Source organism: Littorina saxatilis, linkage group LG9, assembly GCF_037325665.1.
Source record: "Littorina saxatilis isolate snail1 linkage group LG9, US_GU_Lsax_2.0, whole genome shotgun sequence".
In the NCBI taxonomy this organism is placed as follows: Eukaryota; Metazoa; Mollusca; class Gastropoda; order Littorinimorpha; family Littorinidae; genus Littorina; species Littorina saxatilis.
In genome coordinates, this window is record NC_090253.1 from 39,211,700 (window position 1) to 39,233,408 (window position 21,709).

At 45.5% G+C, this 21,709-nt stretch overlaps 1 protein-coding gene across 1 annotated transcript; it reads right to left on the reverse strand.

Moving 5' to 3' along the window:
- Nucleotides 1-289: 289 nt before the first annotated feature.
- On the reverse strand, nt 290-21,483 carry LOC138976021 (uncharacterized). Its single transcript, XM_070348808.1, has 8 exons — nt 21,410-21,483; nt 13,089-13,535; nt 12,222-12,293; nt 9,965-10,399; nt 6,845-7,017; nt 4,105-4,330; nt 3,592-3,828; nt 290-2,210 (listed from the first exon to the last, which is right to left on the reverse strand). Exons 1-8 carry the CDS (start codon nt 21,450-21,452, stop codon nt 1,834-1,836), a joined length of 2,010 nt encoding a protein of 669 aa, XP_070204909.1. The 5' UTR covers nt 21,453-21,483; the 3' UTR covers nt 290-1,833.
- Nucleotides 21,484-21,709: the final 226 nt, after the last annotated feature.

A 21,709-nucleotide genomic window follows, 5' to 3' on the forward strand; every position in this document is an offset into this window, starting at 1 on the left:
TTATTCCTTGTCGGTTCCTGATTCCAAAAACATATAGATATGATATGTTTTGGATTAAAAACACGCTCAGAAAGTTAAAACAAAGAGAGGTACAGAAAAGCGTGCTATCCTTCTTAGCGCAACTACTACCCCGCTCTTCTTGTCAATTTCACTGCCTTTGCCATGAGCGGTGGACTGACGATGCTACGAGTATACGGTCTTGCTGAAAAATGGCATTGCGTTCAGTTTCATTCTGTGAGTTCGACAGCTACTTGACTAAATATTGTATTTTCGCCTTACGCGACTTGTTACATTTAGTCAAGTTTTGACTAAATGTTTTAACATAGAGGGGGGAATCGAGACGAGGGTCGTGGTGTGTGTGTGTGTGTGTGTGTGTGTGTGTGTAGAGCGATTCAGACTAAACTACTGGGCCGATCTTGATAAAATTTGACATGAGAGTTCCTAGGTATGATATCCCCGGACGTTTTTTTCTTTTTTTTCGATAAACCGCGGGAGGTGGCGTTAAACAAACAAACAAACAAAAAAGATTCCTGAGAGGTAAGATAGATTGTTCAGGTAGTTCACCTGAGGAGCAACTTTGGGAATGTTTTTGGACGAATTGGACCTTAAAAAGTTCAAGGGAAATTCGCTGTGCTGTAAATTATATACCCCAATAATGATTTGCTCGAAATGCTAATTGCTCCAATCCCAGACTCCATCTGGACAAAGGTGCATGAAGACAGAGAAAACTCCAAATATCCAAAGTACATAGTAACACTTTGTCAGACTCGCGCAGGGTCCAGCTGCTGGCTCCAATCCCAGAATAAACGCAGCTCAGTGAAATAGACTCTATAGGTTTGCACAGGTATATGAAGACCAAGAAAGATCCCGATATCCAAGGTACAAAAAAACACTGCGGACTCGGTGTTTCTGTGTACCCTGGATATCTCGTGCAGGGTCAAACTTTCTCCAATCTCAGAATATAGGGCATACATAACTAAGTAAGTGAGACAGACCCCATCTGGCCAAAGGTGCGTGTAGAGAGAGGTACTTAATTCCAGATAACCAGGCCACACAGAAACACTTTGTCAGGCTCGTGAAGGGTAAAACTTGGTTCAACTCCAGAATATACATAGCTAAGTAAGTGAGACAGACTCCATCTGGGCAAAGGTGCACGAAGACAGAAAAAAAGACAGACATCTAAGGTACACAGTAACACTTTGTCAGGCTCGTGTGGGGTCCTACTTGCTCCAATCACAGAATATATCAGAGGTACATCCAGGTACCAGAGCCACACAGAAACACTGTCAAACTGTTCCCGGGTCCATTTTGCTCCAATCCCAGAACATTCATAGCTCCGTTAGTGAGACAGACTCTAGGTTGGCACACTGACCGGTGCATGAAAACAGAGGTACATTCAGGTGCCAGAGCCACACAGAAACACTGTCATACTGTTCCCGGGTCCATTTGGCTCCAATCCCAGAATATTCGTAGCTCCGTTGGTGAGACAGACTGTAGGTTGGCACAGGTGCATGCAAACAGAGGTACACCCAGATGCCAGAGCCACACAGAAACACAGAGTCAGGCTCGTGCAGGGGCTAACTTGCTCCAAATCCAATCCCAGAATATTAATTGCTCCGTTAGTGAGACAGACTCTAGGTTGGCACACTGACAGGTGCATGAAAACAGAGGTACATCCAGGTGCCAGAGCCACACAGAAACACTTGTCATACCGGGTCCATTTGGCTCAAATCTCAGCATATTCATAGCTCCGTTAGTGAGACAGACTCTAGGTTGGCACAGGTGTACGAAAACAGAGGTACATCCAGGTACCAGGGCCACACTGAAACACTGTCACACTGTTCCCGTGTCAAACTGGATCCTATCCCAGGGGTTGGACGCCTCGCGCTGGAGGCGATCACCATGAGCCGGAGGGGCGCCAGACACAGTGTTAGAGACCTCGGACGACCCGGCATTGCAGGCAGACCCCGCTGAGGAACCACCCCCGTCATCCTCAGCACTCTTCGCATCGCTGTCTGGCGTTGGTGTGGTGATCAGCTCGATCTTGGGCAGGCCGGAATCCTTGCGGTGAGCGTTTAGGACCTCGTCGGCCGCCTTCCATTGCTTGTAACGACGACGTTGCACCCACATCAGCGAGCCTCCGCTGATGGAGGCGATCACCATGATGAGCACACACAGTCCCGTGGACAGCGTCAGAGTCAGCACGAGCTCTGGAACACACGCATTGACTTATATACACACACATGCATACACACACATGCAGAGGCATACTAACACAGACAGACAGACAGACCAACAACAACACACACACACACACACACACACACACACACACACACACACACACACACACACAGATAGAGGAAAACTTAAAAGATATGTGCGAGAACTTCACCTGTTTATGGACGCGCCGGACTGTCAAGAGAAAAGACAGAAGTACACACACACACGTTCGCGTTCATATACAAGCACTTTACCGGTGATAAAGCTAGTTTCAGGACATATCACCCATGTACATGCGCACATCTTGATGAACAGACCCGAATGCCACTGAAATGGCCCTGTGTTCCTACCTGATGTCTGTCCCGATTTAGAATCCTTTCTCTTGGGCAGACCACAGGCGGAAGGTATCGTCCACTGGACTACTACTATCACAGAAAGACTAGAAGGTCTGTCACTCACCTTCGAGTCTTCTGTGTTCTTGGAGTCGCTTCCTGGGGAAAAATATTGTTCAAGGCGGTTTGCCTCTTCCTACAGTCTGTGTAAGGTCAAATAAATACAGTTGAATGATTGTTTGAACTGTATGTATCTTTAATTTTCCTCCTTTTGAATGAAGTGGCAAACGGTTCTTCACTAATACCGAAAGTGAAAACTCCCGTGGGTAGCTTCCCTTTGCTGCACAATATTTACATATGTTTTAGACCAATGAGCGCTGGTATGCATATTTGATGCGGATGCATGATTTGACGCAAAGTGGATATTAGCGGCTCGCAAACGAAGATTCGTCCAAATGATGGTTAAAAACAACCTGCAGCGGACGGAAGCTGAAAATTAAAGGTACATACAGTTCAAACAATCATTCAACTGTATTTATTTGACCTTACACAGCCTGTAGGAAGAGGCAAACCATCTTGAACAATATTTTTCCCCAGGAAGCGACTCCAAAAACACAGAAAACTCGAAGGTGAGTGACAGACCTTGTAGTCTTTCTGTGATAGTAGTAGTCCAGTGGACGATACTTTCCGCCTGTGGGCAGACTAGATGAAACTGAAAAGGCCCACTGTTTTCCCACCTGACGTCTGTCCGAATTTAAAATCATTTCTCTTGGGCAGACTAGACGACACTGAAAAGGCCCACTGTTCCTACCTTACGTTTGTCCAGATTTAAAATAATTTCTCTTGGGCAGACTAGATGAAACTGAAAAGGCCCACTGTTTTCCCACATGAAGTCTGTCCGAATTTAAAATCATTTCTCTTGGGCAGACTAGACGACACTAAAAAGGCCCACTGTTCCTACCTTACGTTTGTCCAGATTTAGAATAATTTCTCTTGGATTTCTCCAAACACTAAAAAAAGCCCGCTGTTTTCCTACCTGAGGATTTACCGAACTTGGAGTCGTCTTTTTTCTTTTTCTGCCGTGTAGGCGCCGTCTGTTGCGCTTCACCACCGGGAGACGCCAAACCCGGAAAAGTGACACCTTCACGTGGCTGGCCTATCTCTCCGGCGTAGTCAGCTGCCCCTTCTGCAGGCTTGACGGTCATCCCTGGCGCCGGTGGATTGGGTCCTGATGGCGGTGGCGGTATCGGTTGCGGTCTGTCCGGGTCAGGACCTTCACAGAGTCAACAGCAACGTTGTTGTTGTTATTGACTGTGTTCTTGTTCTTATTGATGGGTTAGTTTGCTTGTATTTTCTGATGTTATGATTTGCATAGTGTGTGTGTGTGTGTGTGTGTGTGTGTGTGTGTGTGTCTGTGTCTGTGTGTGTGTTTTCTCTAGCATTTCTGTTTTTCTGCAGAATAACTGAATAAAGTCATAATCCGCTAAGGATAGTAACTTTCTCATGCACCTCGGCCCAGGTCTCGAGATCGAGTTGTGTATAAGCCCACCTCTTCCTATGAAGAAGATGAACGGCGTGACCTGGCAGTAATGTCTGCCCACGTCTGTGCAGGCGTTAGGGTTGAGGTTGGCCAGCAGCGGGTGATAGACGCGACAGCGAACGGAGAACTTGTGGCCGAGTTGCTCACGGTACACTCGGACTTTCAGTGTGCTTTTGCGTAGATGGACGATGCACCTAACGCTGGCTGTTGGTGGTGGAAGATTGGTGGAGGTGGCCTGAAAAGGGACCGCCGCGTCATGCTGGTCAATACAAAGATGATCTTGTTTGTTTGTTTGTTTGTTTGCTTGCTTAACGCCCAACCGACCACAACGGCCATATCAGGGCGGTGCTGCTTTGACATATAACGTGCGCCACACACAAGACAGGAGTCGCAGCACAGGCTTCATTTCTTACCCAGTCACGTTATTCTGACACCGGACCAACCAGTCCTAGCACTAACCCCATAATGCCAGACGCCAGGCGGAGCAGCCACTAGATTGCCAATTTTAAAGTCTTAGGTTTGACCCGGCCGGGGTTCGAACCCACGACCTCTCGATCACGGGGCGGACGCCTTACCACTAGGCCAACCGTGCCGGTATAATACAAAGATGATGATGACGATGACGATGATGATGATGATGATGATGATGATTGGTGGAAGTGGTCTGAAATAGAACACCGCCTCATGCTGGGTAACTCAAAAGATGATGATAATGATGATGATGATGATGGTTATGACGATGACTGGTGGAAGTGGTCTGCAAATAGAACGCTGCGTCATGCTGGTCAATACAAAAGATGATGATGATGACGACGACGACGACGATGACGACGACGACGACGATGATGATGATGATGATGATGATGATGATGATGATGATGATGATGATGATGATGCACCCGATGCATACACATTTGCATGACCTTAAGGCCACGCAGAATACGGTATGCTGTGGCTTCAAGGGCCTCCTGGCGTATCCTGGGTATATTCTGTGGGGGCCTGTGGGCGTGAGCATGATCATGGGAAAATGGCCAATCAGAGTCTTTGCGAATCTCACGGCATCTTACAAAGCGCATTTCGGTACTTTGGCAACACCCTTCCCAACTATCTATCCTCGGTACTGCAAAGCTCTGAAAAGCTCTTCAAATTACAAAAATACGGAAAGAATTCCTTTAAATACCAAGCCCCTTCTGTTTAAAAATCCTTGCCCGCTGACATCCGCAGTTGCTCTTCTTGGATATCCCATGCTACGCCGTATTGCCGAATGGCTGCCCTGGAATACCTATTTGTTTGTTTGTTTGTTTGCTTAACGCCCAGCCGACCACGAAGGGCCATATCAGGGCGGTGCTGCTTTGACATATAACGTGCGCCACACACAAGACAGAAGTCGCAGCACAGGCTTCATGTCTCACCCAGTCACATTATTCTGACACCGGACCAACCAGTCCTAGCACTAACCCCATAATGCCAGACGCCAGGCGGAGCAGCCACTAGATTGCCAATTTTAAAGTCTTAGGTTGAATACCTATCCTGGACGCCTTGTGCCTTAGGTAGAATATGTATACAAGAAAATTGGTTGATTAAAATCAACATGGCCGTCACAATGTTTTCATAAAAGAAGCGGTATTGTACGGGCATATGTTGAATTTGGGTTACATGTGTTGCAGACTATTTGAAAATCCGTGGGCATAAAAACATGCAAAGAAGAGTGATAGGTCCCTGTTGTAAATATAGTCAAGTGGATAAATTGATTACTTATGTTTCACACTAGTTTTGCTGTTACAGCAGTCCCTCACACGAACGGACACCCTTGGGCCAGTGCAAACCTGTCCGTACATTGCAGGTGGCCGGTCACGAGAGAGCCCCTCCCCCCCCCCCCCCATCACACACACTCAGGCACACTGACGGACTGAGTGAGTCTTTGCTACTGGTGAACGAGCTCTACTTGTCCTAAAACAATAAGGTCAAACTTCTACAACTTATAACTGAAAGGAAAAAAAATGTCCTGTAAAAATGACGTTAAATCAACGGTGTCAGAAAAAGAGAGATAAAAGAAATCCTCAAATTCCTGAGGATACAGGCACCCCATGAAAGCAGCCACGAACATACTCACAGAGGCACACATGCTTGTGCAGATACTTTGCAAAAATATGAATTGAAAACCTGCATATGTGGTAATTTGTGTGTGTGTGTGTGTGGCTCGATCACGGGGCGGACGCCTTACCACTAGGCCAACCGTGCCAAACACCATTCACCCAAACTTGCGCAGAATGGGTCAAAGTCAACCAAACGTGTGTGCATTCCCTGCAGGCGTAAAAAGTACATTTTAAAGGGCTTATTGTCCGTCAGGTCTTAATTGCCTATATTGGACATGAATTGGTTTATACGATTCGAGTTTTTACGCCCTCACGGCTTTTTGATGTATGCGTGTTTAGGTGGTATCAGCCATCTGCACTTATGGTAGAATGACCAAGATCTTTAACGTGCCATTGTGGTGACACGGGGGTGGGAGATGGATACCGTCTCTGGGTCTGCACATAAAGTTGACCCGTGTCCGTCCCGGCCCGGATTCGAACCAGCGACCTTTCGATCACAAGTCCAGTGCTCTACCACCTGAGCTACCCTGTATGCGTTTTACCTGTGTCCAGGGAATGCACCCGGTATACTGGAAAACTGCCTACATGAAGTGCACCTACACGGAATGCACCCACGTTTGGTCGACTTAGACCCCCTCTGTCAACTGACTTACGAAAGCCGAGACGTTTATCATGGGTGAGTTTTCTACGCCGCTGAGGGTGTACCAGTGGATTTCGCCGGCAGGTGCCCCTACGTTAGCAGTACAGTAGAAAGTTAGCATATCTCCGTCGTACACTCTGGCGTTTCGGACGTCCGATGTAACGACCCCTGGAGGTGCAGGCATGGCTGTTGTGCAAAGAAACAATGGTGGGATATAATTCTTCTCGATATGATATCATATGCCTGCCGGCTCATGCTTGATATCCATTTTCTCGACACATCTGTTATCATTATTCTGCTAACAGTCAGCGTATCAGAAATAACTTACAATATATTGCAATACAAACAATATTTCGCAACACGGACAGATTGTTTGTTGCTGCTGCTTCTGTCAATTGTCTGAGATATTTTCATTAACGAGGACTGCTTTCGAGAGAGATCGAAAGAGAGAGAGAGAGAGAGAGAGAGAGAGAGAGAGAGAGAGAGAGAGAGAGAGAGAGAGAGAGAGAGAGAAACACGAGAGAGAGACGAGAGAAACAAGAGAAGGAGAGAGAGAGAGAGAGAGAGAGAGAGAGAGAGAGAGAGAGAGAGAGAGAGAGAGAGAGAGAGTTACTGAGAGACGGACGAGAATGACGGACGAGAATGACAAGCGAGAGAGAGACAGAAAGGGAGAGAGAGTGAGATAAAGAGAGAGAGAGAGAAGTCAACAACAACAATGTCACGGTTTTAGTGACATGGATTGAGAAAGGAACACTCTGTGGGATGCCTTTCTCGAATTGCAACGAAAAGCGCTTGTGCTTTTGGCGACGGGCTGGTTACTGCTGACCGAGCTTGGCACGGGGATTTCGTTTTCTGCACGCCTGGCTGGCATGGCTGGCATGGCTGGCATGCAAGGGACGACATTGTGTACATGGGTTCCACGTGCGTGATTTTGCTGTCTGGACAAAATCAACTGGGAACTGAGCTGTACGTGTGACGATAGTGATTGGTCGCTAGAGTCACGTGATGTTTTTCACTTGAGCATTGAGCAGCAAGAGAGAAGTGTTGGTGTCTTTTTCCTAAGAGTTTGATGGTATTCAACACGGGACATTATATCATTTTATGTCAACGTGCCGTTCTGCTTGTACAGTAGGGCTTTTAGGAACGTCAAGAAGGGACCACTTTTCACTGTTTACATGTTGCTGACGACGAGGTTGTCATGTTGTTTCTTGGCTGAGCGGGGGAAAAATTCCCACGCATGAAGTAAATTCAGCACAAGAGGAGTTTGGCAGGAAATTCGTCGACGGACGAAAGCCATACAAAGGAAGCGGATTCGCTTAAAGGAGAGCTACTTACATTAGGCTGTTGAGGTAATAAATCGTTATTTAACCCCTTGACTGCCTTATGACGGGTATACCCGTCATGTGCCTGTGCAGCGCCTATAGGACGGGTTAACCCGTCACATCAGTTCAGGAATTTTCCAGAAATGCTACGTCACTGCTGACACACAAATAGCAGCTAATGGCTTGGTAGGATACCTCATTCTCATGAATAAACATAAATGGTGACGCGGTTTTGCGTCTGAAGGCTATTTTCGGCCTTGGCGGCAGGAAAGGGGAGAGAAAGCTCGACTGACTCGTCAAAATGGCTAACGGGGGGGACAGTCGACCGGGCCCTAGTAGAGTAAAGCAAAGACGGACTGACGCTACAGGTGGTGCAAATGATTATGGATACTGACAGGGGAAGGGGGAGATCTTCTTTCAAAGGATTCGTTGGAAACAGGTAGATGACAGTGATTATGATCCTTTCTTGGAGCAAGCAAAACAGCCACCTGTGTTTGATCCACAGGCACCGGAAGATGCGCCGGACTGATTTTTCAAAAGTTCATATTTAAACATCATTATAAGCCAAACTAATTATTATTTCCATGTTTAGACACTAAAAACAGATTCTTGGTTCAATTTCCTTTAAAAATAACATAGGTATTACTTACCTACCTACTGCCAGTTTGGAGCTAGAATTTTGTGTGAATTATAACACCCCGAACTCCAAAATTTCCTGGCAATCAGGAATGCACATAAGTAAGTTTTGATTGGCAGCGAAAGGGTTAACGGTGTTGACGAGTCTATGTTTGTGGAATGAAATACTCTCTGTTGTTCTTTCCAGTTTAGCGCATAATTTGCTCTTTGTGACGCTAAAATAATAATCTGTATATGTTTTTTGCAAATATGGAGAGAAGGAAGGAAAATAGCTGATTTGTTGTTTTTAAAAGTTCGTTTGTGCAGGCCACGTGCTCGATGAAATATGTAAAGGTGACATGTTTGAAGGTGGAGGGTGAAGAGTTGCGTGGAATGTTTAGTGCACCGATGCTTTTTGTTGCAGCCTTTTTCCTACTCATCGGATTCAGCGCTTTTTCCTACTCATCGGATTCAGCGGTATCTACTACTCAGCGGTAACCGGAACATCTTTATCTGGTATCTACTACCTACATAACCTGATGTCGCGGAGCTGTATGCTGTAACTTGATGTCGCGGAGCTGTATGCTGTAACCTGGTGTCGCGGTGCTGTATGCTGTTGCTGCTGCTGGGATAACCGGTGAGGCCGTCACCGTCTGCAGGGGTCTTCCGGCAGGCAGTGACGTCACCCGCTACACGACCACCCGTTGTCTTCAGCAGCTGAGTGAGGCGCCTGATTTCCCCACGATTCCCTGCTTCGTTCCACGCCAGCCGGCACTCCAATCAACGAAGCAGTAGTGGGGAAGGACTATTTACGGGTCGCCCACTCCGCAACTAAAAGCAAAGTGTACCGTGCCATTGCGCCCTTTTACCACCAAGTCATCTTTTACTATTTGTGATTATATTATCATTTTCTAAACTTTAACTGGCATTTTTGTCAGTGCCCCTTTTTTACGTTTTGAACGTAAAAACATCTTTTGGAGTGAAGTCTCGAGGGAGGTGGCGAGATAGTATATAAACAGGCGTCTGAAACTTATACTTTTGTTGATTCTATCTTTTTGTATGACTGCGAGAGTGGATCGTGGTGTGGTTAGTTAGTTAGCAGTAACTAACCGTTCATAATCACCTTATGTGATCTATTGAAACGTGACAACAACAACAGCAACAAGAACAAGTGGACACATCCCAAAACCTCTTACCCGAATACTCAATCTTGGTGTGTGCCTCTAGCTTGTACCGGAACAGCACTCTACGTGGGTAGTAGTACTCCAGTTCGCACGTGAACGTCGAGTCCGCTTCCTTACAGTCGGCCAGACTGACCTGAATACCAACCCACGGCTTGGTTCTGTATGTCTGCCCAACAAGCTTTGAGAACATGAACTTGACATCACGAGTTCGCGAAGAAGACTCCTTATCCAAGGTCTCGCCGTTGGGAATGATGTTGGTGATTTCGGTCTTTGGTCCACCGGCCGGAGTGCGGTACACGACGATTCGACGGTACTCGTGTTCTCTTGTGACGGAAGGGGCTGCATCTGTATAGTTGCACCACACCCAGTTCCGATTGGGGTTCCCTGGGTGTTGTGGGCTAGAGGCGGCCAATATAGTGAAGGCGGGTTTGAGGGGGTCTGGCCAGACTGCAACAGTGAAAAGAAGAAGGGAAAACGATGATGATTCCCGCAGTGGGGCACTGCGGTTATGAAATTAAAGGCCCCTCCTGTTTTTGGAACCGCAGGAGCTTTCTAGTTTGCTGTTAGGTAGATTTTTGGTTCCTCTTTCCTGTCATGCTCTCTTTTTCTTCATGAATTCTTTTCTTTTTTCTGCCTTCTTGCTCATTCACCTGTATTTTTTCCAAAAATCTCTTCTCTTGCCGCTTGTCTCGCGATTCATGTATAGTTTAATCTGTTAGTGTTCTGATGTAAGTCCAGCAGTAGATAGGTTAAGCCTATTTTAACATACTGGAAACTGGTAATCTTCCAGTAGGTATTAATTTAGTTTTACTAAAGCCTGCTGGGACACAAGTAATGGGTTAGTGCATTTGTAAACAGGAATCGCTTGACAAGTGGCCCCCTTCATCCCCCCCTTCCTCGTCCTGATATGGCTCTGCGTAGTCGGCTGGACGTTAAGCAACAAATAAACAAACAAATGATGATGATGATGATGATGATGATGATGATGAGATACAGCCTCAAAACACAAAAGATACCTGGCGCACAAGCTTTGGGAGTAAAAATTGAGGTGACTTACTTACTTCCTGCCCGTTATGCCGGTTGGCATATAGCGCAGCAACAAAAGACCAAAAATTGACGTGAGTTGCCTCATATTATTTTGTTGCGCCAAACATCCTGCTCTTATCTTCTGTTGGATGTGAAATGTTCAATATATATTTTTCTTTGCATTCACGAAACTACTGTTGTTTGAATGCGGTTAGAATAGTCGCTGCAGCGTCATCAATCCGCCAAGATACTTACTTTTCCTGGAATAGTCGGTCGTTCGGCCATCGCATGCAGCTCATGTGTGCAGTTCACACACCCTTAATGTTTAGAATATGTAAGAGAACTATATATTCCATTTAAGTGTTCATAGATAAGTAATTACATATTGGTAAGCCTCTTTGGCCTTAGTTTACTTTTAGACGCATCACACAAAAATGTTAGAAATGTGTCGCTGTATTTTGTATAAAGCATTTAAGTTAAAAGAAGCAGTAACCTCTTAGTTAAATGTCGTGTAGAGTGTGTGTACGTTATTGTAGGATTATATATAAAATTTAAAAAAATTTAACTCTTTTGTTCACACCCCTTCATAAGGGGCAATGGCCAAATGAAACAAACCATTGCGTCTTGCGTCTTATTCCTCTTAAAGGCATATGTACTCGATGACTATACACGCTAATTGCTTTACCAACAGCTGGAGACATGCTAAATTAAGTTCCCTGCAAAATATTGTGGTCTAGGACCCCTTCAATGTTGAGATATGTTAATTTTCATTTTGATCTGGATCGTCCTATTTATAGATTTGGCAACACATGTAACGTTGATGCAAGGGAGCTAACACCGCGGCTTTGTTGACATCCTCACTTTTTCAGAGGCTAGAACAAGCTGTAATGCATGTATTATGGTCCGCGCATGGTGACATATCGTCATTATATGGTCTTATGGTGCGTTTGACATCGATTATGGGCAAACTACACTTTGTAAACACGGGAGCGCGTACATATGCCTTTAAGAAAAGGCCCAGCCTTACATCTTTATTCTTGTAAAATAAAGATCAGTCTCAGTCTCAGTCTCTCTTTCTTGGTTGATGAACAGATTCGCTTACCGTATCCCTGTCTCCTCTGATCTTCTACGCCACTACCTTACTCAACCGATTGAAAGGAAAAAGGTTCTGGATAACACCAAGCTATAACTGTACCGATGAAAGCGTAGCTGTATACGCCATCAAGTGTACATGTATTCTAACCTTTGTCAACAGGTATGTACCTCCGGCTCCCACTCGTTGTCACGGGTGCCGCCAAGTTACCCCCCGAGCAACCTGCACATTGACAGTCTGACCACAACATTCTCATCCGTCTTCCTATACCATGACTAAGAACATTTTATATAAACAAAACATTATTTTTAATAAAGCAATCTTCGACGAAGGCCGGACTTCGGTGTTGCATTTCAGCTTGTTTGGTCATTAAAAATCTGAAAATTGTAATAATTTTTTTATATAAAACGATCCAAATTTACGTTCATCTTATTCTACATCATTTCCTGATTCCAAAAACAAATAAATATGTTATATTTGGATTAAAAACAAGCTCTGAAAATTAAAAATATAAAAATTATCATCAAAATTAAATTTTTGAAATCGATTTAAAAACACTTTCATCTCAAGTTATTCCTTGTCGGTTCCTGATTCAAAAAACATATAGATATGATATGTTTGGATTAAAAACACGCTCAGAAAGTTAAAACGAAGAGAGGCACAGAAAAGCGTGCTATGCAGCACAGCGAAACCACTATTCAGTTGCATTCTGTGAGTTCCACAGCTTGACTAAATGTAGTAATTTCGCCTTATGCGACTTGTTTCGTTTGTTTTCGTTTTGTTTATCCTCATCCTCGGATCTCCTCCTTCACCTCCTAGAACAAACAACCTGGGCTGAGATACACGAAGCAAAACTGACTGGGTGCCACCAAACTTTGTGGGAGCTAGCCGCGGGGTCTGATTGGTTGAAATTGAGATTCGTTGTGATTTCAACCAATCAGACCCCGCGCTTGGCTCCCACCCAGTTGCCGTCAGGGTGGCACCCAGTTTCGCTTCGTGCATCTTAGCCCTGCTCACCGCTGACTTGGATTTGAATAGTGCTCTCCAGAAAGGATCGATATTTGACGTACACCGATAATTGGTACTCGAGCACGCACTTGTACACAGGAATGGCGTCTTCGCAGCGTGTGTCGCTGAAAAGAGCCCGGATGTAGCGGAAGGGGATAAAACCGGAGAGCCTGACGCGCGTGCGCAGAGTGACGTCAGGGCGCGTGAAGCTCGAGAAGCTGTCCGACTGCAACGGGAATTCCCTGGCAATGATATTGGTGATTTCCACGTAGGTCCTGTTGTCCGACGTGGTGCGGTGGAGGGACAGACGCCGAATGATGGGATGTGGTTTTGCCGAGGGGAAGGTGAAGTTACACCACACGCTGAAGCCCTGAGCGCCACGCAAGGCAGGGTTGGGGCTCTGGTAGGATTGTAGTACTGGGGCCGTGATGCCCGCGCTTGTCATACCCACCCAGTCTAAAAACAAATAACAACGAAATAACCACAAACATGCGAGTACTTACCTTGTCCAAGTCGAAACGTTTTACAAAAACGTTTATGTCAAGTAATAGAAGGATCCGTATGCGCACTGAGCCTCTTCACTCTTCAGAACATGTATACGTACAACCAGTAAACACCATTACTACATGTTCTCTGATTTGATTAGTCCCGGTCGACTGAGCTAGATATAACATAACCCAAGGAATGGGAACACAATTCAAGAAAATTAGGGTGGGACTTGGCATAAACGTTCCTGTATCATGAGTATCGGCCAAATCCGAAACAAGCTTCGACTTACACAAACAAAGGCCGGGTTAACTTGAAACCCGGCGACAGGCGCAGTGGCGTGGTGGTAAGACGTCGGCCTCCTTAATCGGGAGGTCGTGAGTTCGAATCCCGGTCGCTGCCGCCTGGTGGGTTAAAGGCACAGTAAGCCTCCCGTAAACCATCACAGATACGGTCAGGCTTTTACACACAGTACAAACACCCTTTCATTTAAACACTCACCGATTGAGAACATCCTAGGTGCCCTCCGTAAAGAGCGAACAATTTTCAAAGAATTTATTTTTGCGTGGTTTATCTTATCCCTGAGCCATCGTGAACCCGTGTGATCCAGTTTCCCTTTTTCACAATGTAGTCGTCAGTTACTTATTTGAATGCGACTATTTACAATAGCACGTTTTTATGCACGAAACAAACGGCTGTGGTTCACAAGAACTCTAGCCGATGGCTTTTGACTGTTGAGAGGAACGGCGATTTGCACTGATAAACCGGCGTGGTCTGCTACGACCCTTGCGTGACCCTGCTTCCGGGCTTTTCTTTTTTTTTAAACTTTCACAACTTCGAATTGTTCTGATCTTGTCTTGATGAACAAGAGGCGAAGCCTTCAAGGCTCACGTAAGAAATAGACAAACAGTAACACAAACTCAATCACTCCGTCACACATATACACACACACACACACACACACACACACACACACACACACACACACACACACACACACACACACAGTAAGCATCTGTGAAACTATGCAAGAAAGCGAGACCCTGGATCTGCCAAGAAGTCTCGGCCCGCTCACAATAACAATGACCGAGACTTTCAGTAATTCCTTTGCGTGACGTCTAACCCTCTTACGTCATAATGTGACGTCTTCAAATAGTTTCTATCACACACGTCGAACACTTTTGACCGAGACTGACGTAATCCATAGACTCGGAAATGTTAAAGTTTCTACCACAGACATACACACATACATACGCACGCACGCACGCACGCACAGACAGACAAAGTTTATCATCGCATAGGCTACACTTACGTGAGCCAAAAATGAATTCTTTTATGATTAAAGAATGTTTGTGTAACAAGCTGTCAATTTATTATTTAGATTTTAAAAGTTAGTTCTAGCGCAAAAACGCACCACGGTCCAAAAACATTTTGATAATCATCGATTCACGGCTATCGCCAGTTTACATCGATAGAATGAGACCCGAAGGGAAGTAACTCATGTTTGACCTGAGTTCAGGATGGGTCCAAAAAGTGTTCGAGACAATCTGCAAAATTAATTCTTTAACAAGAAGAGCAAACGCTCGATCGAGTCACTTTCGCAGTTCTGAATATTATATGAGGCATCAGATGGACAGGAAGAAATTGCTATTCACAACACAATGAGTCACGTTCACATAAAATTTGAGCCCGGTCACTTTTATAGTTTCCGAGAAAAGCCCAACGTTAAGTTGTGTGTTGCCGAACAGAAAAGGCTAGTTATCTCCCTTGTTTTTCTGATAACGTTCGTAAAAGGCTACAGATGTAAATACTTTGATGTAAAGAATAATCCTACAAAGTTTCAATCACATCCGATGAACTTTGTCAAAGATATAAAATGTCTAATTTTTCCTTTGACGCTGACCTGTGACCTTGAAAAAGGTCAAAGGTCAACGAAACCATCGTTAAAGTGTAGAGGTCATTGGAGGTCACGACTAAACAAAATATGAGCCCGATCGCTTTGATAGTTTCCGAGAAAAGATATAAAATGTCTAATTTTTCCTTTGACGCTGACCTGTGACCTTGAAAAAGGTCAAAGGTCAACGAAACCATCGTTAAAGTGTAGAGGTCATTGGAGGTCACGACTAAACAAAATATGAGCCCGATCGCTTTGATAGTTTCCGAGAAAAGTCCAACGTTAAGGTGGTGTCTACGGCCGGCCGGCCGGCCGGCCGGACAGACTAACACTGACCGATTACATAGAGTCACTTTTTCTCAAGTGACTCAAAAATTGCTCGCTCTTTACGTAGGGCACCTAGGATGTTCCCGTTTGGTGAGCGTTCAAATGGAAGGGTGTTTGCCGTACTGTGTGTAAAAGCCTGACAGTATCTGTGATGGTTTAGGGGAGGCTTACTGTCCGGGCGTGAATTCCGGTATTCTAACAGCCGTCCAGCACCAAAACGAGGCGCCATTGCTGTTGAGGCCAAGTCCACGAAAATAAATTCTTTGAAAATTTCTCACGCTCGACAGAAAGCAGCCAGGATGTTCCCGTTCGGTGAGCGTTCAAATGGAAGTATGCTTGTACTATATGTAGACGCTCGGGGAGCCTGCTCTGTGATGGTTTACGGGAGGCTTACTGTGCCTTTAAGTGAGTGGAGATTTTTCCGATTTCCCAGGTCAACTTATGTGCAGACCTGCTAGTGACTTAACCCCCTTCGTGTGTACACGCAAGCACAAGACCAAGTGCGCACGGAAAAGATCCTGTAATCCATGTCAGAATTCGGTGGGTTATAGAAACACGAAAATACCCAGCATGCCTCCCCCAAAATCGGCGTATGCTGCCTGAATGGCGGGGTAAAAACGGTAATACACGTAAAAATCCACTCGTGCTAAAAACATGAGTGAACGTGGGAGTCTAAGCCCATGAACGAAGAAGAAGAACTTGAAAGTGCCGTTGTCACGATTTCATCTTTCGCCTGTGTACATATTTTCCCCTCGACATAATTATACTCAAGACTGAAATGTTGTTTCCTGGTAAAATTAAGAAGTGAAATTATTTATGGACAAAAAGCATGTCAGTTTCTTGCATGTGAAGAAAATTGGTGGTAAAATTTAATAGATTTCATCCCCAAAATCGAATTCTTCGAAAACGTGTACTGAGTGGTTTCGTCCCTTGAGTAAGAAGGAAAACATTTCAGGATGAATCAAATTTCTAAGTTAAATAAAACAAATTGGTGGAACAAATTTGGCCCCATGAATGTAAGGTACACAAGGTCGCTCATCAGTACTATCGAAGGGTGGTTTTTTTTGTTCAGTGTAGAGTTTATACTAGATCAACGAGGCCGAGAAGCGAAATATCAACACGGCGAAAGATGAAAACGTCACACCGTCCCGTGAAATCAAGTTCTGCTCACCATCTCAGATCTGCCAAGGCTTCACTTGGGCACAGAATAGTTGCTTTCAAGAAATAAATTCATTCAAATAAAATAGCACCCTGTACATGAAGCCCCATATTGTAGTCAAGTTTTGACTAATGTTTTTCAGATATACCAGGAATCGAGACGAGGGTACATGGTTGTGTATGTGCGTGTGTCTACAGTCTAAGACCAGGGGCGGATTAGGTGGCGGGTGTTACAGGGGTTCCGGAACACCCCCCCCCCCCCCCCCGGCTGTCAAAATTTTTTTTAAAAAGATTAATACTAACTTTAAAAGAAATAACGAGTGGCTGCTGACACCAGTTGATCATGTTTAAAATCAAGGATAAGCCATAAATTGTTCATAAAATAGCTAAAACTCTTCAGCTTCCCAACCGGGCCTTGCCCATGTACCCCACAAGGGGTCTACCCCTGGACCCCAGGTTTGTAACCCCCCCCCCCCCCCCCCCCCCCCTCTGGCTTAACTGCTCCGCCCCTGGTCTATGTGAATGTGTAGCGGAACGATTTTGAAAAAGCGAGTGGACCGATCGTTTTGAATCTGTACATAAAAATTCTTCTTCTCAGTTGTCTTATAAGCCGCTAAAACAGCTTCAAAAACCGCCTTGTATGGCTTCTGAGAAGAATGGCATCTACAACGTTCAGCATGCCACAACGCCATTGTAAGACAAGATAGGAGAAGAAAAACTGACTGCTTTGAATACAAACTTGATTGTTCTTTCCGTTGACATTGTCGTGCTCTTCAGCCCAACGTTTCTTAACGTGAACGCCCTTGTTGGTCGCTTTCTTTGCTTGGGAAATTATTGGCTTTGTACAATCCATACGCTTGAACCGTCGTATTAAAGAAAGTTTCGTCGTCGAAATGAAACTAAAACACTTCGAGCGCCGCAGAGGCGCACACAGTGGTTTCTGTGAGCGTGCCGTTTCTTACCCGCGTCAGTTAAACATTCCTGCGGCACCCTCGCTGCGAAACGGCTGGCAGCTCTGACATCTCGGGGACTCTCACCAAAGAGTGTAGAAGCTGAGATTTTTCAACTTCTACACTCTTTGCTCTCACCTCTAACTCCTTGTAAGCTGTCACGTTTGCACGCAACAACGGCCACACCCTAGCCATCGGTCTCATCAGTCTGGCCGGCAGAACTTGGTGAGAGTATCGGACGGGTCTGAGACCCTCAGTAAGTAAGAGCTTGTCATCTCTAAGTTTTTGCTGACCAGACCCCGGAACTAGCCAGTGATGTCCAACGATCAGAAAGGCGGCTTCAGCAGGCGTCGTGGGGCGCCCACTTACGCCCACGGCAGGACGAGACGGCTCAGCAAAAAGTCCTGAGCGGAGGTGCTAGAGAAAGTCAGTTACCACCCAAACCGGCGGGAGCCACCGGCCCGCAGTGTTGGATTGGTTGAAACTGAGATGTCGAGTCTTGTGATTTCAACCATAGACCAAATAGCCTGGACCGCCAACTCAGTCGTCACGTGACCCTTCGAGGTTACGACTCTCGACTTTCAGGGGCGCGTCGCGTCCGGTTTGAAAGGCCAGCGATTCGAAGACAGTGAAAAGAAAGCACGCTCCAGTTATTTGTGACAATGGGAGGTGACAATGAACTGGATTTTCCAAAACTCCAAACTAAACTTAACCAAACTCATCGAAAAACATGTTCCATATCATTAATATGCACTTTTGCTGAGTTTATTTTAGCATTTTCAGAACTTACCTCGGCAACTTCGTCCATGTTTACAATCGACACCGGATATGACGTCCCCCTGATTTCTGAAAGGCCATGTAAGCGTAGTTTCCTAAATGCGAGAGGCGCGAGCTAGTTGGCGGTCCAGGATAAATGGTCTATGTTTCAACGTACAGTAACATGTAGACTATCAGAACCCGCGGTTTGTTCTCTCCCGTGTGGATGGCACCCACTTTCGGTTCGTGCACCCCAGCCCTGGTCGTCCAGCTCAGCAGGATTGAGGGGTCTCTCCAAGTATAATGTGCCGTTCACATGGCAAACTTTCAACCAACTTGTCACCAACTTTTGTTGGTTTGAAATCGCTCCCGAGTTGTTGATGCGGCCAAGTCGGCGAAAAGTCTACTGCCATGTGAACGGTCCCAACGATTTAGTTTCGATGAAGAGAGATTTAGCCACAACTCGAAAACTCACAGATCCTATGAACTCAGTTTGGCCATAGATGTGTATTGATATCTATGGCCCGTTTGGCCGTGCCGAAGACATTCTATTGATAATGCATGGGAGGCAATCGCATACATGTTCCTTTTGACAAGATTTGCTTAGTTGTGTCCCATACACTTCTTGCCGAATGTGGGCTTTGAATTTATTTGACTGCTCCCGTGGGAGAAAAAAGTGACCATTTCTGTGCGAGACTTGGCTTTTCATTTTTGAGTCACTTGAGAAAAAGTGACTCTATGTAATCGGTCAGTGTTAGTCTGTCCGGCCGGCCGTCCGGCCGGCCGTCCGTAGACACCACCTTAACGTTGGACTTTTCTCGGAAACTATCAAAGCGATCGGGCTCATATTTTGTTTAGTCGTGACCTCCAATGACCTCTACACTTTAACGATGGTTTCGTTGACCTTTGACCTTTTTCAAGGTCACAGGTCAGCGTCAAAGGAAAAATTAGACATTTTATATCTTTGACAAAGTTCATCGGATGTGATTGAAACTTTGTAGGATTATTCTTTACATCAAAGTATTTACATCTGTAGCCTTTTACGAACGTTATCAGAAAAACAAGGGAGATAACTAGCCTTTTCTGTTCGGCAACACACAACTTAACGTTGGGCTTTTCTCGGAAACTATAAAAGTGACCGGGCTCAAATTTTATGTGAACGTGACTCATTGTGTTGTGAATAGCAATTTCTTCCTGTCCATCTGATGCCTCATATAATATTCAGAACTGCGAAAGTGACTCGATCGAGCGTTTGCTCTTCTTGTTAATTTCATTAATTTATCCTCCAATTGCTGGGAAGTTCGGGTCGCTTCCTCCCGGTGGAAAGGCAGCAGCAACAAGAGTCGCACTGCCCACTTGCACTTGTGGGAGACTAACGGTGTGGGAGACGTTCCATGCGTAAAAAATTCTGAGGCGGCTTGATGTTCCTGCCCTGAGGGAGCAATTTTCTGCAGGTCTTAGATCGCTTAAGGGCCGACCAGACTTGGACGCCGTTTTACGGTATATGCGCCGCAGGCCGTTTTGTGCGTCGCGCGGGATTTGCCGAGTGGCCACACATCGACGATTTTTTTCACAACGCGGTATCAGTGGAGCGGGTCACCTGACAAGAAGGTTCAGTTGCATTCGACTGCCGCGCCGCGAGCGGCTGACGTCATCGCTCTGGTTTGCTCTGATTGGTCAAATTTCCGTCGTTCTATGTCTGTGTCATAGAAATTAGAACACGCGCTATTCTTCTGCAAATAACGCTTCGCGATCATAGCACGCTGCGGCGCGCCCAACGGGGCCGTTTTGAGCATAAGTCAAATGTGGACAGGGTCGGCCGGGAGTGTCTGGACAGGCCTTTACAACGGTAGCTGTGTTTGTCTGAGTTCCGTTTTACTTTTTGGTTTGTAACGTTCTCAAATGCGGCCTTGGGTATCACCATATTTGTCCACGGTTGGCCTAGTGGTAAGGCGTCCGCCCCGTGATCGGGCGCGGGAGGTCGTGGGTTCGAACCCCGGCCGGGTCAAACCTAAGACTTTAAAATTGGCAATCTAGTGGCTGCTCCGCCTGGCGTCTGGCATTATGGGGTTAGTGCTAGGACTGGTTGGTCCGGCGTCAGAATAATGTGACTGGGTGAGACATGAAGCCTGTGCTGCGACTTCTGTCTTGTGTGTGGCGCACGTTATATGTCAAAGCAGCACCGCCCAGGCTGATATGGCCCTTCGTGGTCGGCTGGGCGTTAAGCAAACAAACAAACAAACCATATTTGTCACTTTTTCTTTTGCCAAAACATTGTGTATGCATTGCTTGAGCTCCCTATCATGGTTGTACGGTCTGTGTTGGTCTGTGTCAAGCATAATCACAAAAATACACGGAGAAAAAAAACCTTGTTGCCATAACTTATCGATTATTGCGATATATATAGAACTATTCTATCATCTAACTGTCTACACGGGGTGATACCCAATGCAATTTTCTTCTGATCGTGACAATATGAGCCTATGTCCTTGCGTCCTGTGCGGTTCAATAGTGCAAACTAAATACAATACGATGATAATGATCATGACACTCAGTCTGTAGTTTATCTCTGGAGAAGCCTGGCGGACGTCCTACTTACCCTATTGTGGTGTGTTGTGTAAAAGTGTAAGTAGGCTTTGTCACAAAGTGTGTCACTGTATCAGTGTATGGTCAGAACTGACTTAGAAGACAATGTTTGACTGCGCTGGTAAATATTCAGGAAATAGCGCGACAAAAATAGCAGAAAAATTGCTACTGACCATGCAGGTGAAGGAAGACGCATATCAGCCAATGGATTCTCATTTCAAGAAAGGACAGTGCAATAATATTTACTTCTCTTCCAGAACAATGATTCAGGAAATGACGTCATTTTAGGAGCACTGACGTTTTAAGCAGACACGTGCGAATCAGTCATGACGTACAAACTTAAAGACATAGGACACCGATTGACTCCAATTAAAACATAAAAATCGATTCCGCAAGAGTGAGAAAAAAATTAAACAAATCTACCGGACAGACTCTATGATACAGATTTTAGTATAATGACACGCCAAGAAGTT

Bases quoted from the DNA above. Each gene is read 5' to 3' on its own strand.
- LOC138976021 (XM_070348808.1), bottom strand. From the start codon at position 21,452: ATGAGAATCCATTGGCTGATATGCGTCTTCCTTCACCTGCATG. The intron at 10,400-12,221 runs GTTAGAATACAT...TCACTGTTGCAG, and splicing joins GTACATACCTGTTGACAAAG to TCTGGCCAGACCCCCTCAAA. The intron at 4,331-6,844 runs GTAAGTCAGTTG...GTCCCTTTTCAG, and splicing joins TGATAAACGTCTCGGCTTTC to GCCACCTCCACCAATCTTCC.